At 43.7% G+C, this 20,725-nt stretch overlaps 1 protein-coding gene across 6 annotated transcripts in view; it reads right to left on the bottom strand.

Moving 5' to 3' along the window:
- Window positions 1-13,620, bottom strand: part of LOC125451023 (pikachurin) — a 139,591-nt gene extending 125,971 nt beyond the window's left edge. For all 6 annotated transcript variants that reach the window (XM_059644934.1, XM_059644930.1, XM_059644931.1 and 3 more), the window contains exons 1-4: window positions 12,877-13,620; window positions 6,779-6,885; window positions 5,768-5,836; window positions 2,077-2,103 (exon numbers count right to left, since the gene is read on the bottom strand). In XM_059644934.1, the coding sequence (XP_059500917.1) occupies window positions 2,077-2,103; window positions 5,768-5,836; window positions 6,779-6,885; window positions 12,877-12,985 (312 nt within the window). In that variant the 5' untranslated portion in view covers window positions 12,986-13,620. The remainder of the gene's footprint in view (window positions 1-2,076; window positions 2,104-5,767; window positions 5,837-6,778; window positions 6,886-12,876) is intronic.
- Between the last annotated feature and the right edge of the window lie 7,105 nt (window positions 13,621-20,725).

The following is a 20,725-nucleotide window of genomic DNA, read 5'->3' as shown; positions in this document are numbered from 1 at the left end:
ACCCCTCAGCCTCACACACTCGAGTGAAAACAGTTCAAGTATGTCCAAGCTCTCCTCATAGTGAATACAATACTGATAATACACTTGCTAATTCTGTTACAACTGATGGACAAGAATACTAGATGGATAAGTCTGTGCTTGTGTTCAAAGCTGCTGCTGAAGCATGCTGGATTTGCAGATAAGATATAAAAATCAACACACCTCAACCTGGTTAGTGTATCAAGTCTTGGAAGATATGATATCACCCAGTTGTAAGTGTTCTGTTACTTAAGGAATTTAATGAATGCGTGACTGCGGACCTGAAAGTACGAGTCGAAGGTTAAAGTGTTTCCAGGGCCACCTTACTTAAATTCAGGGGTACATTCCTGAAAATCGCACCTTAAGTGAAAAAAAGTCTTGTTAAGTGAAGCATTGATTCCTCTGGGAATCAAATGTTCAAAAATGGATTTAGATTAGGGTTTACTCTGGCAGAAGAAAACATGTATCGCATACATGCACCCTTAAAGTAGGAGTGCTTTAAATGCCTAGATTGGTAAATGAAATAATAAAAGAAAATATATTTTATTTTATTTACCATCCACAAAATGCACAGCAAAAATTTACCAAAGCTCCTAAGAGAGCATCTTCAAAACCCATGACCATTTCTATCTAAAAGAACTAGGGCAGCAGATACCCCCTGCAAGTTCCCCTCCAAGTCACTCACCATCCTGACCTGGAAGTATATAATAAACGCCGAGAGAACTGCAGATATTGTAAATCAGGGGCAAAAACAAGGTTGTTGGAAAGCTCAGCAGGTTTAAGGGATGCCTTGCAGCGTCTGTGAGGGAAAAAACAAAGTTAACATTTCTGATCTGGGAACCCTTCCTCAGACCTGCTGAGATTTCCAGCAACTTTGTTTTTGTTGGAAATATATCATGGCTGGATCAAAATTCTGGAATTCCCTCCCTAAGTGCGTTGTGGGTTAACCTGCAGCATATTGATTCAGGCAGTTCAAGGAGACGGCTCACCACCACCTTCTCAAGGGCCGACTAGGGATGGGCAATAAATAGTGGCCCAGTCAGCAACACTCAAGCCAGGAATGAAGAAATTATGTCTGGAGTGTGATTAATCAAAATGAAAAATGATGATGTAGAGGACATTTATAAAATTGAGCCATAAGAAATTCTTCACCATGAGGAAAGGCTCAAATCCCAGGGATACTCAGTAGACGTGTGGAATGAGAATAACTTAGATTTTGAGGAACCAAATGGAGATATTTGGCTAGAGTTCCGAGAGCTTTCCAAAAAAGTTAATTATTAAGACGCATCTTAAAAGGAAGAGAGAGAAGCCGAGAGGTTTAAGGGGGGTGGGTGGGGAGTGGTTAGGGCCCAGGCAACTGAAGTAATGTCTCCCAATAGTTGAACAATCCAAAACAAAGGCCATAATTAGTGGAATGCAGATATCTCAAAGGCTGAACAAAATGCCAGAGATAGAGATAATGAGGATGAGAAATCTGAAGTTGAGGTATTGCTGTACTGGGCGCCAACGTAACCCCACAAGCTGAGAAAGTGATGGGTGAACCGAACGTGGTGAGAGTTTGGATAAATGCAACAAGGTTTCAGCTGAGTTCCAGATTACAGAGAATGGAAAGCCGTCACACAGCAAGAGGGCACTGGAACTGTCAAGTCTAGACAAATCAAAGAATATTCCCATAGGAGCTAAAAGTCAACTAATAGGATCAATGCTTGGGGCACCACTGGGAATCAGTGTTTAACATTGCGGCCTCATAGCACCAGGAACTCGGGTTCAATTCCATCCTCGGGTAACTGTCTGTGTGGAGTCTGCATGTTCTCTCTGTCTTTGTGGGTTTCCTCTAGGTACTCTGGTTTCCTCCCACAGTCCGAAGATGTGCAAGTGAGGTGGATTGGCCATGTTAAATTGCCCGGGGTGTTTAGGGATGCGTAGATTAGGTGGGTTTCAGGGGGATGGGTCTGGCTGGGATGCTCTGAGAGTCAGTGTGGACTGCTTGGGCTGAAGAGCCTGATTTCACACTGTAGGGATTCTATGGTAAAGTATTTGGACATCCAAGGTACTTACATAAATTTGTAGACTTTTCATCTGGTCCTGCAAAACAGAAACAAAAGTCAACATCTTTGCCAATACTTAGCATCACTGTAAGTGTGCGTGCGTGCACGTGTTTGTGTGTTGGGGGAGGGGTTACCGCTTTCTCATGCAACTATCACCATACCCATGCCAGTGTTGCACAACAAGAAACTGTACCTGCATTGTTGGGACAACTCATTAGGGCCAGTCAGGGGCACTGTTCCCTGATTTGGCCTAACACACAGTGATTGGGAAGTGGGAGATCATGGCATCTGAGGAATGTCACTATAGTTGCAATCTGGATGGTCTGAGTGAATGCTGTGGGAGCAGTTGTTCAAATCCTACCACCGCAGCTGATGGATTGTAAATTCAATTAATTAATCAAAATTAATTGAAAAAATATATAGCATAAAAGCAAAAGAAAAAGCACATAACGTGGCAAAGGGCAGTGAGAAACCAGAGGACTGGGAAGATTACAAATACCAATGGAGGGCAACAAAAAAAGCAGGGAGAAGATTAAATATGAGGGTAAACTAGCCAGTAATATAAATAAAGACTGTAAGTGTGTCTTTAGATATACAAAAGGTAAAAGAGAGGTAAAAGTGGACATTGGACCACGGGAAAATGACGTTGGAGACACACTAGTGGGGAACAAGGAAATGGCTGAGGAACTGAATAATTACTTGGCATCCGTCTTCATGGTGGAAGACTGAGTAATGTCCCAAAAATTCAAGAGAGTCAGGGGACAGAGCTGAGCTGGGTAGCCATCAGCAAGGAAAAGGTGCTAAGAAAACTGATTGGCCTGAAGGTGGATAAATCACCTGGATCAGATGGACAACACCCCAGAGTTCTAAAGGAGATAGCTGAAGAAATGGTGGAAGCGTTAGTGGTGATCTTTCAGGAATCACTCAAGTCAGGGAGGGTCCCAGAGGAGTGGAAAATTGCTAACGTGACAACCCTGTTTAAAATGGGAGAAAGGCAAAAGGTGGAAAATTACAGCCCAATTAGCCTAATCTCAGTTGTAGTTGGAGTCCATTGTAAAGGATGAGATTTCTGAATATTTGGAAGTGGATGGTAAAGTATAGTGAAGTCAACATGGCTTCATCAAGGGGAGGTCATGCCTGACAAATCTGCTGGAATTCTTTGAGGAAATAGCATGCAGTGTCGACCAAGGAGAGTCAATGGATATTATCTACCTGGGCTTCAAGAAGGCCTTTGACAAGGTGCTGCACAGGAGGCTGCTGAGTAAGATAAGGGCCCATGGTGTTAGAGGCAAAGTGCTAGCATGGATAGAAGATTGGTGGTCTGAAAGAAAGCAGAGAGTGGGGATAAAGGGGTCTTTCTCAGGGTGGCAGCCAGTGAAAAGTAGCGTTCTGCAAGGGTCTGTGTTGGGACCACAACTTTGCACTTTATGCATTAATGATCCAGATGAAGGAACTGTGGGCATTCCGACTAAGTTTGCAGATGGTACAAAGATAGGTGGAGGGACAGGTAGTACTGACGAGGTGGGGAGGTTGCAGAAGAATTTGGACAGGTTAGGAGAGTGGGCAAAGAAGTGGCAGATGGAGTACAATGTGGGAAATTGTGAGGTCATGCTCTGTGATAAGGAGAATAAAAGCATGGACTATTTTCTAAATGGGGAGAAAATTCAGAAGTCTGAAGTGCAAAGAGAGTTGAGAGTTCTAGTCCCGGATTCTCTCGGTAAACTTGCAGGTTGAGTCAGTAGTCAGGAAGGCAAATGCAATGTTGGCATTGATTTTGAGAGGACTTGAATATAAAAGCATGTATTCCTGAGGCTTTATAAGGCTCTGATCAGGCCACATTTGGAGTATTGCATGCAGTTTTGGGCCCCATATCTCAGGAAGGATGTACTGGCCCTGGAGCAGGTTCGGAAGAGGCTCATGAGAATGGTCCCAGGAATGGAAAACTGAACATGTGAGGAACGTTTGAGGACTCTGGGACTATACTCTGTGGAGTTTAGAAGGATGAGGGGGGATCTAATTGAAACTTACAGAATACTGAATGGCCTGGACAGAGTAGATGTTGGGGAAATACTTCTATTGGTAGGAGAGCCTAGGACTCAAGGCCACAGGCTTAGAGTAAAGGGAAGACTTTTAGAACGGAAATAAGGAGAAACTTCTTCAGCCAGAGAATGGTGAATCTATGGAATTCACTGTCACAGAAGGCTGTGAGGCTAGATCATTGAGTTCATTTAAGACTGAGATAGCTAGGTTCTTGATTATCAAGGGTATCAAGGGTTACAGGGAGAAAGTGGAGGATGGGGTTGAGGAACTTATCAACCATGATTGAATGGCAGGCCTGACTTGATGGGCTGAATGGCCTAATTTCTTCTCCTATGTCTTATGGCCTTATGCTCTTAATGTGGATTCACCAGAACAGTGACAGGGTCTAAGTGCATTTAGTTAGATGTTCCTGATAATCGGAGACTCCTGATAATCATCACAATCTAAGGACACAGGTAGGCCATTTCGGACTGAGAAGAGGAGCAATTTCTTCACCCAGACAGTAGTGAGCCTGTAGAGTTCTCTGATGCATAAAGTGATTGAAGTCAAAATATTGAATGTTTTCAAGAAACGGACAGATATTTTTCTTAGGGCTGATGAAATCAAAGATCATGGTGTGAAAGTGGGAATAGGGCACTGGGCTGGCTGAACCGCCACGATCGCGATGAATGGCAGAGCAAGCTCAAATGGCCAGATGGACTCTTCCTGCTCCTATTTTCTATGTTTCTACTTCTAAGTTATGAGGACAGATTTCATATACCAGGCTTGTATTCCCTCCCTTACAGAAGATTAAGGGCTGAAATGGGTATGGATTTGAAAAGGTGAGAGGAGTGAAGTGATACTGTAACCAACAAATCCCAGAGCTGAAAGGGGAAACTAGCTACGGGGAAAGTGAAACACCATGAGCTGGGCTTTAAGTACCATCTGTAGGTCGGGTAACAGGCCAGCCCAGACACCTCCGACACAAGTTTAAAACGGCAATGGGAGATGCATCATGTGGGTTGTTCACCATAGGCCAACTGAGGCCTTAAGCTTCATTCTCAATTAAAGGGCCTCATCCTCCCACTGCAGTGAACTAATACAATCCCATCAAAGGTGTTCAAAAGGAGGCAGGCCCATTCCCACTGGAGTATGGCAAGCCTGGCCTCAGCGTAAAAACCAGGTCTGGGTAGAAAGCAATCTGACCACTCATTGGCAGTACTTCCAGAAAAACAAGTATACATGTAAATTTATTTTTCTGATGTGGGTATTGTTGTCTGAGCCAGCATTTATTGCCCATTCCTAGTTGGCCCTTGAGAAGGTGATGGTGAACTGCCTTTTTGAACCACTGCAGTCCATATGCTATGGGTTGACCCACAATGCCCTTAGGGAGGGAAATTCAGGATTTTAACCCAGCAATATGGAAGGAACAGCAATATATTGCCAAATCAGGATGGTGAATAATTTAGAGGGGAATTGGTGGACAGTAATGTTCCCATGCATGTGCTACTGTTCTCATTCTAGATGGTAGCAATCATGGGTTTGGAAAGTGCCAATCATACATTCTATCTGCAAATTACAAATTAACTCAAAGGATAATAAGTTCATGCTTTTGCTACCTATTGACAGATGTTTACCGACGTGCAATTATTGACAAAAGCCCTGTAATGTCAGATACTAACCATGTTGTGTAGATCCTGGGCTATTTTGGGCAGGATAGGTCTGTTATTCCTCATCTCTGTGTACAGTACCTGGCCAATAGAAATCACAGATACAGCTTAGGTGGAGCACAAATCTCAAGTGGATTTCAAAAATTCCTTCTGAAAATTTCCATTTTTCCACACAATTTATAGGTTGCCCTTTCATTTACTTCTAGGGCACAAAGCCAGTCAGGAAATTCCAACATCCCAGACTTCTCTCAGTCAGTGATGATGACTAGGAGACTCTCCTTCACTGTCTAGAAGTAATGATGTTGACCAGAACAATATGTTTATCCATCCAGGATGAGGGCAGTGTCAACATCACAGAATTATATGGTGCAGAAGGAGGCCATTCAGCCCCTAGTGCCTGCACTAGTTCTATTCCTTAATATCAGTCTCCTGCCTTTCCCCTATTTGCCTGCATGCCAATTCTATCCAAATAACAATCCAATGACCATCTACAATGTCACAATTCTATTTGCTTCCACAAATTTTCCAGGCAGTGCATATCCTAACTATTTGCTGGGTTAAAAGATTTTTTCTCACATCCACCTTTGCTTTGTTTGCACAGCACTTTAAATCAATGCTCTGTCATTTTCATTCCTTTTATGAGCAGGAACTGCTTCTTCCCATATAGTCTACTCAGCCCACTTATGATTTTGAAGATAGCCCTTGTCCAGCCAGAGGCCAAAAACAATGCCAAGAAAATCGCCATCTTAAGCAGTGTCCATTTCAGTAACTCACTCAGAGATAGTAAGGACTGCAGACAAAACTTCAAGAAGGCTCCAGGCCCAAAATGTCAACTTTCCTGATCTTCTGATGCTGCCTGGCTTGCTGTGTTCCTCCAACTCCACACTTCATTACCTCCATTTCAATAATGATAGAATCCTCCACTCCTACTGTTCAGTAATGTCACCAAATACTGAGGCTCCCTCTTATTCCCCTGACCCCGTTCTGAGTGCTGCATGATTTATTTCATGGACAAACAGTTACCGTGTAGCCGATGATGTTGCTGTAGCGTCGAGGTGTTCTCCATTGGACTCTGAAGGCTGTACAGTTCAGGGCTTCCAGCAGCACATTCTGTGGGGGGCTTGGCCGGTCTAGTTTAAAGGAGATATTCAGTAAGCACAAGGCATCACTCTCCCAGTAGTTCCTCTATCACAGTGTGTGGTGATGGCCTAATTATTAGACTCTTAAGTCAGGTAATGTTCCGGAGAGACCGCTCTCTCCGTGACTCCCTTGTCCATTCCACTTTCCCCTCCAACCCCACCACACCCGACACCTTCCCCTGCAACCGCAGGAAGTGCTATACTTGCCCCCACACCTCTTCCCTCACCCCCAGCCCAGGCCCCAAGATGACTTTCCATATTAAGCAGATGTTCACCTGCACATCTGCCAATGTGGTATACTGCATCCACTGTACCCAGTGTGGCTTCCTCTACATTGGGGAAACCAAGCGGAGGCTTGGGGACCGCTTTGCAGAACACCTCCGCTCGGTTCGCAAACAACAACTGCACCTCCCAGTCATGAACCATTTTGACTCCCCCTCCCATTCCTCAGACGAAATGTCCATCATGGGCCTCCTGCAGTGCTACAATGATGCCACCCGAATGTTGCAGGAACGGCAACTCATATTCCGCATGGGAACCCCGCAGCCCAATGGTATCAATGTGGGCTTCACAGCTTCAAAATCTCCCCTCCCCCCACTGTATCATAAAACCAGCCCAGCTCATCCCCTCCCCCCACTGCATCCCAAAACCAGTCCAACCTGTCTCTGCCTCCCTAACCTGTTCTTCCTCTCACCCATCCCTTCCTCCCACCCCAAGCCACACCTCCATTTCCTACCTACTAACCTCATCCCACCTCCTTGACCTGTCTGTCTTCCCTGGACTGACCTATCCCCTCCCTACCTCCCCACCTATACTCTCCTCTCCACCTATCTTCTTTTCTCTCCACCTTCAGTCCACCTCCCCCCTCTCCCTATTTATTCCAGAACCCTCTCCCCATCCCCCTCTCTGATGAAGGGTCCAGGCCCGAAACGTCAGCTTTTGTGCTCCTGAGATGCTGCTGGGCCTGCTGTGTTCATCCAGCCTCACACTTTATTATCTAATGTTCTGGGGATATGGGTTTGAATTTGAATTCAAAAAGGAAAAATCTGGAATCAAGACTCGAATGATGACGACAATCATTGCCAATTGTTAGGAAAACCCAACTGGATCACTAATGTCCTTTAGGGGAGGAAATTTCCTAACTGGTTGACTCATAACTGCCCTACAGGGCAATAAATGCTGCCCTGGCCAGCCATGCCCATACCCTGAGACCGAATTAAAAAAAAATGGTCTTGTACAGGAGCTGCACAACAACATTCATAAATCACTGATTTATTCAAAAAGGGACAAAATAAGGTCAGTAACAAGCAAAATGCAAAACAACAGAATGGTTGCTGGATCTGAGTAAAATAATCTGCTAGAAACACAGAAAATCTTGGAGAAACTCACCAGGCCCGGCAAGATCTGTGGAAAATGAGTTAACCATTTGACTCCAGAGACTCTTCATCAGAATGGCTTGTGATTGCTTTAGACCTATTTTCCAATCCCAATTCCAATTTTATCTGTTTGTGAAAGTGTGCAGGTGTGTGGTTGTACGTCCATATACAGGGTGGAGGGTGTTGGGTGAAATTGGCGAATGAAAGATTTGGAAATGGTTTTGAGTCATTGCTGGGGAAGACACAATGTTTTAAGCTCTGAGGCACGGCCAACCGGACAGTGAGAGACAGAGTAGCCACACTGAGCTGTACTCCTGAGGATCTGAATGCCATGTATCCTTGTTCCAGCTCCAGTCACTCCACAATGGGCAGCTAGCTTTATTCCAGCGCTAAACTGTAGTGTCTTTACAATGTGGACGCACAATGCAGATTACAGATATTGTTCCACTGGAGCCAAACAAGCCCCAGCTCCTTTTATTAATCTCAGAGCCTCAGGGTTTTAATTCTCATGTTGGGGTTGACCATTGAAGAGAAAGTAGAAAATTACAACTCCAGCTGTAAATCAAAGGAAATAAAACCTTCTCCTTCGACACTTTTACACCGAAAGTAAAGAAAGCTTCTTCAACTGTCTCTCCATCAAATGCTCCCATGACAGGTACAGCACAGGGTTAGATGTTAGAGTAAAGTGCCCTTTACACTGTCCCCATCAAACACTTCCAGTACAGGGACAGCACAGCATTAGACACAGAGTAAAGCTCTTTCTGCACTGTCCCCATCAAACACTCACAAGGCAGCGATAGCATGAAGTTAGATACAGAGTAAACTCTTTTTACACTGTCCCCATCAAACACTCTTGGTACAGGGGCATCATTGGGTTGGATACCGAGTAAAGCTCCCTCTACACTGTCCCACCAAACTCTACCAGGGCAAGTAAAACACATGGCCACTTATGGAGCAAAGCTGTCTTTACATTGTCCCCATCAAACACTCCCAGGACTGGGACAGCTTGGGTTTAGATACAGAGGAAAGCTCCTTCTCCTCAGACACTCACACCTGTCTGCACTGCAAGGTTCTGCTGTCTCTCTCTATTTAAATAACGTTCTGTTTCTCTGATCTTTCTGCCAAAGTGTCATGCCAGGACAGTCTCACATTTTTCCTCTTAACCCTCCACTTGTCACATCTTTTCCTTTTCCAAACTGAGACAGAAATGGAGAGAGAGAAAACAAGGAAGTTACAAGGAGTGACTGAGGGTGAAAGACAGATAGAAAGGGAGCGGCACAAAGAAAGAAAAGGACACTGAGAGAAAGAGAGAGAGAGAGAGAGGGAGAAATAGAAACAGTGACAGAGGGGAGAGATAAATAGAGGAACAGACAGAGGATGGGACAGACAGGAAGGCTAAAACCAAGGGCCAGAGGGATTGTAGAAAAGGAATTTGAATCCAATAGACTGTTTAGGATTTAACATTAGGTTTCACAGGTTAAAATGTTCTAACCACTACAGCAGTTAATTTGCTTTTTCTTCTTTTCCCTACTCAAAAATGTTATTGTACGTAGCTGAGCGACTTTCCCACCAAAATCATTGTGATTTTTATTCAGCTTTTTTGTAAACAACAAATTATCACCAGTAAAACACTATGCAGCCAATTGAATATTTACAGGCAAAGCTCATTATGGCCAGCACAAACTGTTAGGGGGATGGGGGAAACAGGAAGCGAATAAATCAAAATGGATTTGGAGGGGGAAGCTAATTTGCTTTAAATCCTGTTTGTAAACTTCCTGCAGCCGTCAACATGTTTACCAACCAAAAGCATGCCTTGCCGTATCTGAAGAGTATTTACAGCAACAGTTTAATTAACTTCAATTGAACAGATCAGAACGGGGCAGTCTCTGTGTGGTGACTGAGGGCATTGAGCACAACCTGTATCCAAACAAGATCTCAACGCAAGAATTTATAAGCTAATATTTTCCTGCAACTTAGTTTCGGTGAGCAGGGAGCATTGTTTTAACACATTTATAACAATGGTATAATTAACATCTTGCTCTGTCTTTATCTCATGTCAGCATCTCTCCATGTTTTTCTGCCTTGCTCTTCCACTGTCCCTCTCCTCCTCTCACTGTCTGGTTTGCTCCTACCTCTCTTTTCCTGCCCTCTCACACAACTGCAATGGTGCCGAAGAAGGCTATCTGACCCATTGCGTCTGCACTAACTTCCTGAATGAATATTATGACTTAGGTCCATACTTGTGCCTTTTCCCTATATCTTTGCACATTGTTTCCATCCAAATAATAGTCCAGTGTTCCTCTTGAATGCCTCAACTAGATTAATTTAGGGTATCTGGTCAGTATGGATTAGTTGGATCTAAGTGCCTGTTTCCATGCTGTACAACTCTATGACTCTAGTGAACCTGCCTTCATCACATTTCCAGGTAGTGCATTCCAAACCTTAACTACTCACTGTGTGAAGAAGAATTTTTCTCACTTCACAATTATTTCACTCGCAAATTACTTTAAATTTGTGCTCTCTTGTTTTTGATCCTTTAACAAGTGGGCAACAGTTTTTCTTTGTTTACTTCACGTAGATCGCTCGTGATTTTGAAAACTTCTACCAATCTCCCTGCAGTCTTTTTCTCTTCCAAACTCTCCAATTTATGTCATAGAATCATAGAATCCCTTCAGTGTGGAAACAGGCCCTTCAGCCCAACAAGTCCACAATGACTCTTGGAGCATCCCACCCAGACCCACCCCCCAATAACCCAACTCACCTACACATCCCCGATCACTACATATCCTCACAACTGAAGATTCTCACCCCTGGAATCATTATTGTCATCTTTTTTGCAATCTTTCCAAAGTTTTCACATCCTTCTTATAAATGTTGTGGCCAGAAGTGTACACACAACTGTAGCTGAGGTCTAACAAGTAATATATGTAAATTCAGTATAACCTCCTTGCTTTTGTACTCCATAACCTTCAGGGCTTGAAACCCAGAATCCTGTACGCTATACTAACAGCTTTTTATGCCTTCTGTCCATTTATTAAATGATTCATGTACATATCCACCAAGGTCTCTCTGCTCCCGCACATCCAGTAAACTAGCACTCTTTATTCTAGGCTGATTTGATTTGATTTATTAATTTTCGTATGTATCTTGTTACAAAATACAGTGAAAAGTGTTGTAGAGTGTTGCCATTCTCCAGCACCATCTTAAAACACAGAAAAATAAACTAAAACATTGAAAATAAAGGCAGAAAAATGGAGAAATAAAGAAAGTATTGTCCCTCTATGGTTTTTCTAGCAAAATGTATCATCTCACATTTTTCTTCATCGAACCTCATTCCATCCACTCATTGTCCATCTGACCTGCCCTCATCCAATAAATCTGGAATTAGAAGCCAGCCTGAGGGACCATCATCAATTCGGTTAAATACGCATTTGGTTTATTAATGCCCTTTAGGGGAGGAAACTACTTTCTTTACTAGTCTGGCCTACATGTGACTTCAGATTCACAGAAATATGGTTTATTCTTAAATTACCCTTGATATTGGCAAACAAGGGCAATTAAAGATGGAAAACAAATGCTGGCCTTGCCAGGAACTCTATATCCTGTGGAAGGATTTTAAAAATGCACCCATCCCCCATTGTACTCCTCCCCACATGCACCTCTCTCCTAGCCCCATCACACTGACAGGACTGCATTTGCCTCAGCCACAACCGCCCTCTCCCCAACTCCTCTTTGAACAATGTGACCAGGGCCTGATGGTTACCCCATGCCACTCTCAGTAGCTCAGAGTGGAGGTGGTAATGCCTAAGTTGGGTGGGGGATGAGGGAGCTGATCAAATGAGGCAGTGTTGCTGGGTGGCATGATAGAGGAAGAGAGGGGCTTTTGTGGGTGCAGGACAGAACTGATTTTATAAAAGCTTTTATCATCTCTGAGTTGGAATATAATGAGGGGAAATGCTCTTTGGCAGGAAGGACAGAGCAGCAGAATATTATTTAAATGGAGAAAAATTTCAGAAAGCAACAGAACAAAGAGATTTAGGGGTCCTCATCCATCAATCACAAAAACTAGAATGCAAGTTCAGTAGGTAACAGGGAAGGCAAATGGAATGTTGGCCTTTGTTTCAAAGGGAATGGAATATAAAAGTAGGGATGTTTTGTTAAAACTGTACAGAGCACATGTCAGGGTCTAGCTGGAATTCTGTAAACAGTATCTAAGGAAAGATTTATTGACATCAGAGGCAGTCTAGTGTAAGTTCTCTAGGCTGATATTAGGTATGGGGGCACTGTCGTATGAGGAGAGGTTGAGTACATTGGGCATCTACTCATTGGAGTTTAGAAGGATGAGATGTGACCTTATTAAAAGATACAAGATTTTTAGAGGACTTGATAGGGTAGATATAGAAACGTTGTTTCCCCTTGTGGGAGAGTACAGAGCCAGTGGTTGGAATCTCAGAGTAAGAGATCACACATTTAAAACAGAGATGAGGGGGAATTTCTTCTCTCAGTGAGTAGTTTGAGGATGAAGGGTGCAATAAGGTATTATTTTTCATTTATCCTCTATACACAGTCGCTCAAACTAAATCCGTCAAGAAGATGAAGCTCTTACCTGGTCTCCGCAGTGCAGCCGTCTCCCACCTGAAGCATACTGTTGGTGTGGGGAGAAATACCACGAACAGGAGGAGGGCCAAATGACCCAATTGCCCCCAGACACCCATCCGGTGGCACGAGAGGCACGAGTAACGCTCAAGCACGCTTTCTCCCCCACAGCACCCTCACTTCTCAAAAGTCAGAGAACGAACGCTACAGGAGGGCTGTGCCCAGATCTACAGGCAACAAAGGCAAGAGGCAGAGGGTTTCTGAGTCCTACAAAGCTCTGCAGACAGCAGCCTCTGACAGAGAACTACCACCCAGATCAAACTTAGAATGGCACAGTCAGTCCTTCCTGGTATGGGAGGAGGACAACAAGACTCCAAACGTAGATAAATGATTCAGCAGTTGATCCCCATTAAAATCTTGCAATGTTTTTCTTTATCTTTTCTCTCTGTCTGACTCCCTTTCTTCCACTCTTTTTTTCTCTGTCTTTCCCTCTCCCTTCCTCTCCTTAAATCTCTTTCTCCCTTTCTTTCTCTCCCTTTGTCCCTGTCAGTTTCTCTCTCTGTCTCTTTCCCTCCCTACCTCTTTCTCTGTTTGTTTCTCTTCCACTTTCTCTGTCTCCCTCTCTCTCTTTCTGTCTCTCTCTACCTCCCTCTCTACTCCTCGCTGTCTCCCTCTCTCTGTCTGTCTGTTTTGTCGAGTGCAGATACTCCTTTGAGGAGAGGAGAGATCCGACTGCTAAGGGGATAAGTAAAGTTTAATCCTATGTTGTGTAAAGGAAGCCCAGATGTAGCCTTGTGGAGCTAACTTTAGCACAACAGGATGAAGATTTAAAGCAATATTCCCCATTCAATAAACGGGTTTGAAATGTACTGGAGCAAAACACATTGAAAAGATATTACAAATAATCTGTTTGTGATGTGTACTTCAGAAAAGTTGCTGCCGTTCATTAAATCATGCTGTTACTTTAAAAATAAAATCAGTCTTTAGGACAATTTTGGAAAAGTCAAGGGTCAGGGAGGAAGTTGCAATTTGAACTCCCACATTAAAGTATCTAACTCTGCTATCTAACCTTTGCTATTTTTAAATGTCATTATTTTCAAACCAATTGAGTTTTTACAAACAGCTTCAAGGAAGTCGGCAGGAGTTTGATGTTTGTTTAAAATGAGGATAAATTATTCCTTTCTCTGCTGCCAGTTCATTTTTCCAAGATGTCTCCAAAGTGCTTTCTAATCAAGAGTGTCCCTTTGAACTGGAGACACTGCTGTAAAAATGCTCCACACTTTTAAGTTGCACAACTTTAAATGTTGTAATTGTATGAGCCTCCACCACATCCTCTGGTGGCTCATTCCATTCACGCACCACCCTCTGCATGAAAATGTTCCTCCTTAGGTTCCTTTTGTATCTTTCCCCTCTCACTTTAAAACAATGCTCTCTAATTCTGGGCTCCCCTGCCTTGGGAAAGAGACTTTGGCTATTCACCCTATCCATGCCCGTCAGGATTTTATAAACCTCTATAAGGTCACCCCTCAGTCTCTGATGCTCCAGGGAAAGAGCCACCAGCCTGTTCAGCCTCTCCCTACAGCTCAAACCCTCCAACCCTGGCAACATCCTTGTAAATCTTTTCTGCACCCTTTCACATTTACTGGGTACATGTGTTGGAAGGGCTTCGAGGGTTATGGGCCAACAGCTGACAAATGGAAGTAGATTAATTTAGAATATCTGGTTGGCATGAACGAGTTCAACTGAAAGGCCTGTTTCCATGCTGTACAACTCTAAAACAAAAATAAATAAGGCCAGTAGGGATCACAAAGACTAGCAACAAGAGTGAAGTGAGAATGGGGAGAAAGGGGTATGGACAATGTCTTCAAGTAAACAAAAATTAGCAAAAATTAAAAATCAATCTTGATGGCACACATTGCCTTTAAATGCAAATTAAAGCCAAGGGGGTGTCACCTAATGTAAACCTCCTCCTGTGAATCTCATTAAGCGCAGATTTCCTCTGTCAAGCTGCTAATGACATCTGGGATGTGAGTGAGGGGGTGGGAACGAAATAAAGAAGAGAAAAACTTACATTTATCGCACTTTTCAGGACTTGGGTCATCCCAATGTGTCTCATAGCCGATGAAGGAGTTTTGAAGTTTTGGCTGTTGTAGTGTCAGAAGCGCAGGAACCAATATGTGCATGGCAAAATCCCAAGGGGATCTCTAACTGAAATGTATAAAATTATGAAGGGTATTGAGAGAATAGACGAGAAGGAACTTTGCCCTCAGTGGAGTAATTTTTGACTGGGGGCATAAATTTAAAGTAAAGAGCAGGAGGTTCGGAGGGGATCATTGAACCCCTGCAGAGTGGAAGCAAGCCATTCAGCCCATCAAGTCCACACCGGCCCTCCGAGAGCATCCCAGTTAGACACACCCCATCCTTGTAACCCTGCATTTCTCATGGCTAATCCACTTAACATGCGCATCTGTGGACTGTGGGAGGAACCAGAGCACCCAGAGGAAACCCACACAGACACATGGAGAATGTGCAAACTCCACACAGACCGTGGCTGGATGCTGGCATGAAACCCAGGTTTCTGGTGTTATGAGGCAGCAGTGCTAGCCACTGTGACACCATACCACCCACATATGAGGATGTGGAGATGCTGGTTTTGGACTGGGGTGGACAAAGTAAAAAATCACATGACATCAGGTTATAGTCCAACAGGTTTATTAAAAATCACAGACTTCTGTAGCGCTGCTCCTTTGCCAGATGAAGGAAGGAACAGCGCCCTGAAAACTTGTGAATTAAATAAACCTGTTGACTATAACCTGGTGTTGTGGGACTTTTGACTTGACGATGTAAGGAATGTTTTTACAACCAGAGGGTGGTAGGAACCTGAAACTCACTGTCTAAAAGGGTGGTGGAGCTTGAAACACTCACAACATTGAAGAAGTATTTTGATGTGCCCTTGTGATACCAAAGCATACGAAGCTCTGGGGCAAGTGTTGGAAAATGGGATTAGAATAGTTAGGTAGCTGTTTATGACTGGAGAAGACTTGATGGATAGAAGAGCCTTTTTTTTCTGATGTAGAGCCTCTCTATGAGCCTATGTGTGACTTTAGAACTCTCTGCCTCAAGAAGCAGTAGAGGTGGAGTCATTGAATATTTTTAAGGCAGAGATGGATCAATGCTTTTACGGAGGAACTGAAGGGTTATCAAGGGTAGATGGAACGTGGGCTTTGAAATATCAACCGATCAACAGTGATCCTATTGAATGGCAGAGAAAGCATGATGAATAGTAATAATATAATTGCAATAATACCACTCTGGGGAAAATGATTCCGACTATCCACACCTCTCATAATTTTCTAGACATCTATCAGGTTGTCCCTCATCCTCTGATACTCTTAGCAAAACAATGCGAGTTTGTCCAATCATCCCTTGTAACTAACACACTCCAATGCAGACAACACTCTGGTAAACCTCTTTTGCACTCTCTCTGGAGTCTCTGATCTTCCTTTTTTTAAAAAAAATCATTCATGGGATCAGTCTAGGCCAGCATTTATTGTCTATCCCAGAGGATAGTTAAGATGTTGCTGTGGATCAGGAGTCCCATGTAGCCTGGACCGAAAAAGATGGCAGTTTCCTTCATTAAAGGATATTAAATGAACCATTATATCCTTAATCCCATATTTTGTTTTTATTGAATTCAAATTCCACCATCTGCAATGGTAGAATTTCATCTCGGGTCTGCAGAAAATTACATGGGCATCTGGAATAATAGTCCAGTGAGAATACCACTAGGCCATTGCCTCCCCTATACTGTCATTCAAAACTTGGCCTTTTAAACAGGTAAGCTTAAAGTAAGGGCTAAATTCCTTCAGGTGAGGAAGCTACCAATTGAGCTATGAAGGGCACAGAAGGTTAGGGAAGGTCATTGTTTCAGCTCATATAACCACAGAGAATGTTAGAGAAACTCAGCAGTGTGGTTTTATCAGTGGAGAGGGAAACAGTGTTTCAGAACTAGTCTGAACCCATTCTGATGAGTGGCCCTAGACTCGAAATGCCAACTCTGTTTCTCTGTCTACAGATGCTACCAGTCTTGCTGAGTTGAACCAGCTCTTCCAGTTTTTATTTCAGATTTTCAGCACTATTTTGCTTTATATGTTTCCAGCCGTTCCTGACATCCCTGAAAAGGCAAAACTGTCAATGTTCTCAACTGTCACTCTACCCACCCGTAAAAAACTTGAACCCCACTCCCTCCCAACCCATGAATATTGAGTGAATTATTTCCGACTACTTCCAGTGGTTTAATAAAATGTCCTATGGCACTATGCTGGAAGATTGGACATGGAGCCACATAAGATAGATAACCAACACAACCGAAGGTTAATGGGCAGATAGCCAAAAACCTGGTGAAAGAGATAGGTTTTAAAGCAGAGACTCTGGTGAACTCTCGAATGTAATCCCTGTGCTCCCTCCTATTTCTATTGAGAAAGACCTTTTTTTTAAATTTAATCTTTCAATTACGGCATGGTACAATACAGCACAGGAACGGGCCCTTCAGCCTATGATGTTGTGTTGAACATGACGCCAAATTAAATTAATCCCTTCTGCCTGCCTTTGGTCCATACCTCACCATTCCTTGCATATTCACGTGCTTTTCTAAAAGTCTCTTAAATGCCCCTCTCGTATCTGCCTCCACCACTACGCCTGGCAGTACCCTCCAGACTCCTACCACCATCTGTGTAACATTTCCTTTGAACGTTCAACCCCTCACCTTAAATGCATGCCATGCTGATTTAATTTTGCAACTCTCAGAAACAGATTCTGGCTGTCAACCTTATCTTTGCATCGCATAATTTTATAGACTTCTGTCTAGTCTCCCCTCAGCCTCAGTCACTCCAGAGAAAACAACCCAAGTTTTTCTAGGTATAGTACGAACTGCCGATGCTGGAGAACCTGAGATAACAAGGTGTGGAGCTGGATGAACACAGCAGGCCCAGCAGCATCAGAGGAGCAAGAAAGCCTCCGTTTTGGGTCTGGGCCCTCCTTCCCCTCCCCAATTTCTGAAGAAGGGCCCAGACCCAAAACATCAGCTTTCTTGCTCCTCTGATGCTGCTTGGCCTGCTGTGTTCATCCAGCTTTACGCCTTGTTATCCCAAGTTTTTCTAACCTCTCCTTATCACTCATACCCTTTAATCCAGGTAGCATCTTGGTAAACCTCTCTGATGAAGGGTCTAGGCCCGAAACGTCAGCTTTTGTGCTCCTGAGATGCTGCTTGGCCTGCTGCGTTCATCCAGCCTCACATTTTATTATCTTAGCATCTTGGTAAACCTCTTCTGCACCCTCTTCACATCATTCATGTAATGAGGCAACTAGAATTAAATACAATAGTCTAAGTGTGGCCTTACAAAGTCTTACAAAGCCACAACATCTTGTACTCAATTCCCTGACTAATAAAGGCATATGCCATATGCCATATTTCTCCTTTGTCACCCTATTTACTTGTATGGCTGCTTTCAGGGAGATATGGGCTTGAACCCCAAATACCCTCAGTACATCAATAAATCAACAATCATCTGCACTTATCTGGATTAAACTCATAAGTCACAGAGATGTACAGCATAGCAACAGACCCTTCAGTCCACCCTGTTCATGCCAACGCCAGATCTCCTAAATAAATCGAGTCTCACTTTCCAGCATTTGGTCCCTATTCCTCTCAACCCTTCCTATGCATTTACCTATCCAGATGCCTTTTAAATGTGATAATTGCGCCAGTCTCCACCACCTTGACTGACAGCTCATTCCATACAAACATCATGCTCTGTGGGAGAAAGTTGCCAATCTGTCATTTCTTCATGTATGTCTGCAATTGATCTATATCCTGTGGTGTCCTTTGATAACTTTCTGCAATATCCAGAACTCCACTGATCTTTGTATAATCAGCATTCTGACTAATTCACCCATTTATATTTTCATACAGGTCATTTATAAAAATCACAAACAGCAGAGGTCCTTGTACAGATTCCTGCGGAACACTAATAGTCAAGGACCTTCAACCAGAAAAACAGCAGAGGTCCTTGTACAGATTCCTGCGGAACACTAATAGTCAAGGACCTTCAACCAGAAAACCAGAAAAACACCCTTCCACGACTACTCTCTGTCTTCTGTGGGAAGCCAGTTCTGAATCTAAGTGGCTGAATCACCTTGGATGCCATGAATCTTAATCTTCTGGATGACATATTGTGAGGGACCTTGTTGAAAGTCTAACAAAAATCCATGTAGACAACATCCACTGCTCTACCTTCATTGATCACCTACAACACCTCCTCAAAAAATTCAGTCAAATCAGTAAAACTATTTCTAATTAGGCCATGCTTTTCCAAATGCACATACATTCTATTCTAAGAATTTTCTCCAGTATCAACCACTGATGTGAGACTCACTGGACTACAATTTTCTGGATTATCCCTATTTCCCTTCCTGAACAGAGGGACAACATTAGCTACTTGCCAATTATCTGGGACCTTACCAGCAGCTAGCGGGGATACAAATATCTTGCTCAAAGCCCCAGCAATCTCTCCCTTGCCTCTCTTAATAACCTGGGTCTCAACTACCACAACACCATTTTTTTCATGATCTCAAAATGTCCTAGCATATTAGCATGCTCCACACTAATCCCACTGACCTCCATATCCTATGCAAAGTACTCATTTAGGATCTTGCCCACATCCTCTGGCTCCAAGCACAAGTTCCCTAAATGTGACCTCGATTGAATGACTTGCTCAGCCATCTCCAGGGGCAGTTAGGAATCAACCATATCTCTGTGGGTTTGGAGTCACAAATAGGCCAGTCCAAGTCAGGATGACAGATGTCCTTCCTTACCGATGAGGTTATAAAATAATGACAGGCTGGTTAATGGTGACTATGACAAGCTTTCTATTTCAGACTTAATTAACAGAATTCAATTTCCAAAGGCTGGGATTTGAAGTCAAGTCCCTGGGGCTCTTAAAGACTCCAGAAAGAAGAATGTCTACAGAAGCAAAGACTAAGGTCCATTAGCCATGATTTGAGCATTTTCAATCATTCTGTAGTCAATAAAAATATGATGCCACCACCAGAAACAAAAACTGTAAGGCGCCTTCTTCCACCTTTTCAGTTTGGACTTTTGACCCACAGAATGTGTTCTTTTTGCCAATGTTGTCCATCCTCCTCCATCTCTGCAGAACTGTCTACTTTATTTATGGATAATAAAATGTGAGGCTGGATGAACACAGCAGGCCAAGCAGCATCTCAGGAGCACAAAAGCTGACGTTTCGGGCCTAGACCCTTCATCAGAGAGGGGGATGGGGGGAGGGAACTGGAATAAATAGGGAGAGAGGGGGAGGCGGACCGAAGATGGAGAGTAAAGAAGATAGGTGGAGAGGGTGTAGGTGGGGAGGTAGGGAGGGGATAGGTCAGTCCAGGGAAGACGGACAGGTCAAGGAGGTGGGATGAGGTTAGTAGGTAGCTGGGGGTGCGGCTTGGGGTGGGAGGAAGGGATGGGTGAGAGGAAGAACCGGTTAGGGAGGCAGAGACAGGTTGGACTGGTTTTGGGATGCAGTGGGTAGAGGGGAAGAGCTGGGCTGGTTGTGTGGTGCAGTGGGGGGAGGGGATGAACTGGGCTGGTTGAGGGATGCAGTGGGGGAAGGGGAGATTTTGAAACTGGTGAAGTCCACATTGATACCATATGGCTGCAGGGTTCCCAGGCGGAATATGAGTTGCTGTTCCTGCAACCTTCGGGTGGCATCATTGTGGCAGTGCAGGAGGCCCATGATGGACATGTCATCAAGAGAATGGGAGGGGGAGTGGAAATGGTTTGCGACTGGGAG

This window comes from Stegostoma tigrinum, chromosome 3 (assembly GCF_030684315.1).
Source record: "Stegostoma tigrinum isolate sSteTig4 chromosome 3, sSteTig4.hap1, whole genome shotgun sequence".
Classification (NCBI taxonomy): domain Eukaryota; kingdom Metazoa; phylum Chordata; class Chondrichthyes; order Orectolobiformes; family Stegostomatidae; genus Stegostoma; species Stegostoma tigrinum.
This window is presented reverse-complemented; position numbering and strand designations above follow the sequence as displayed.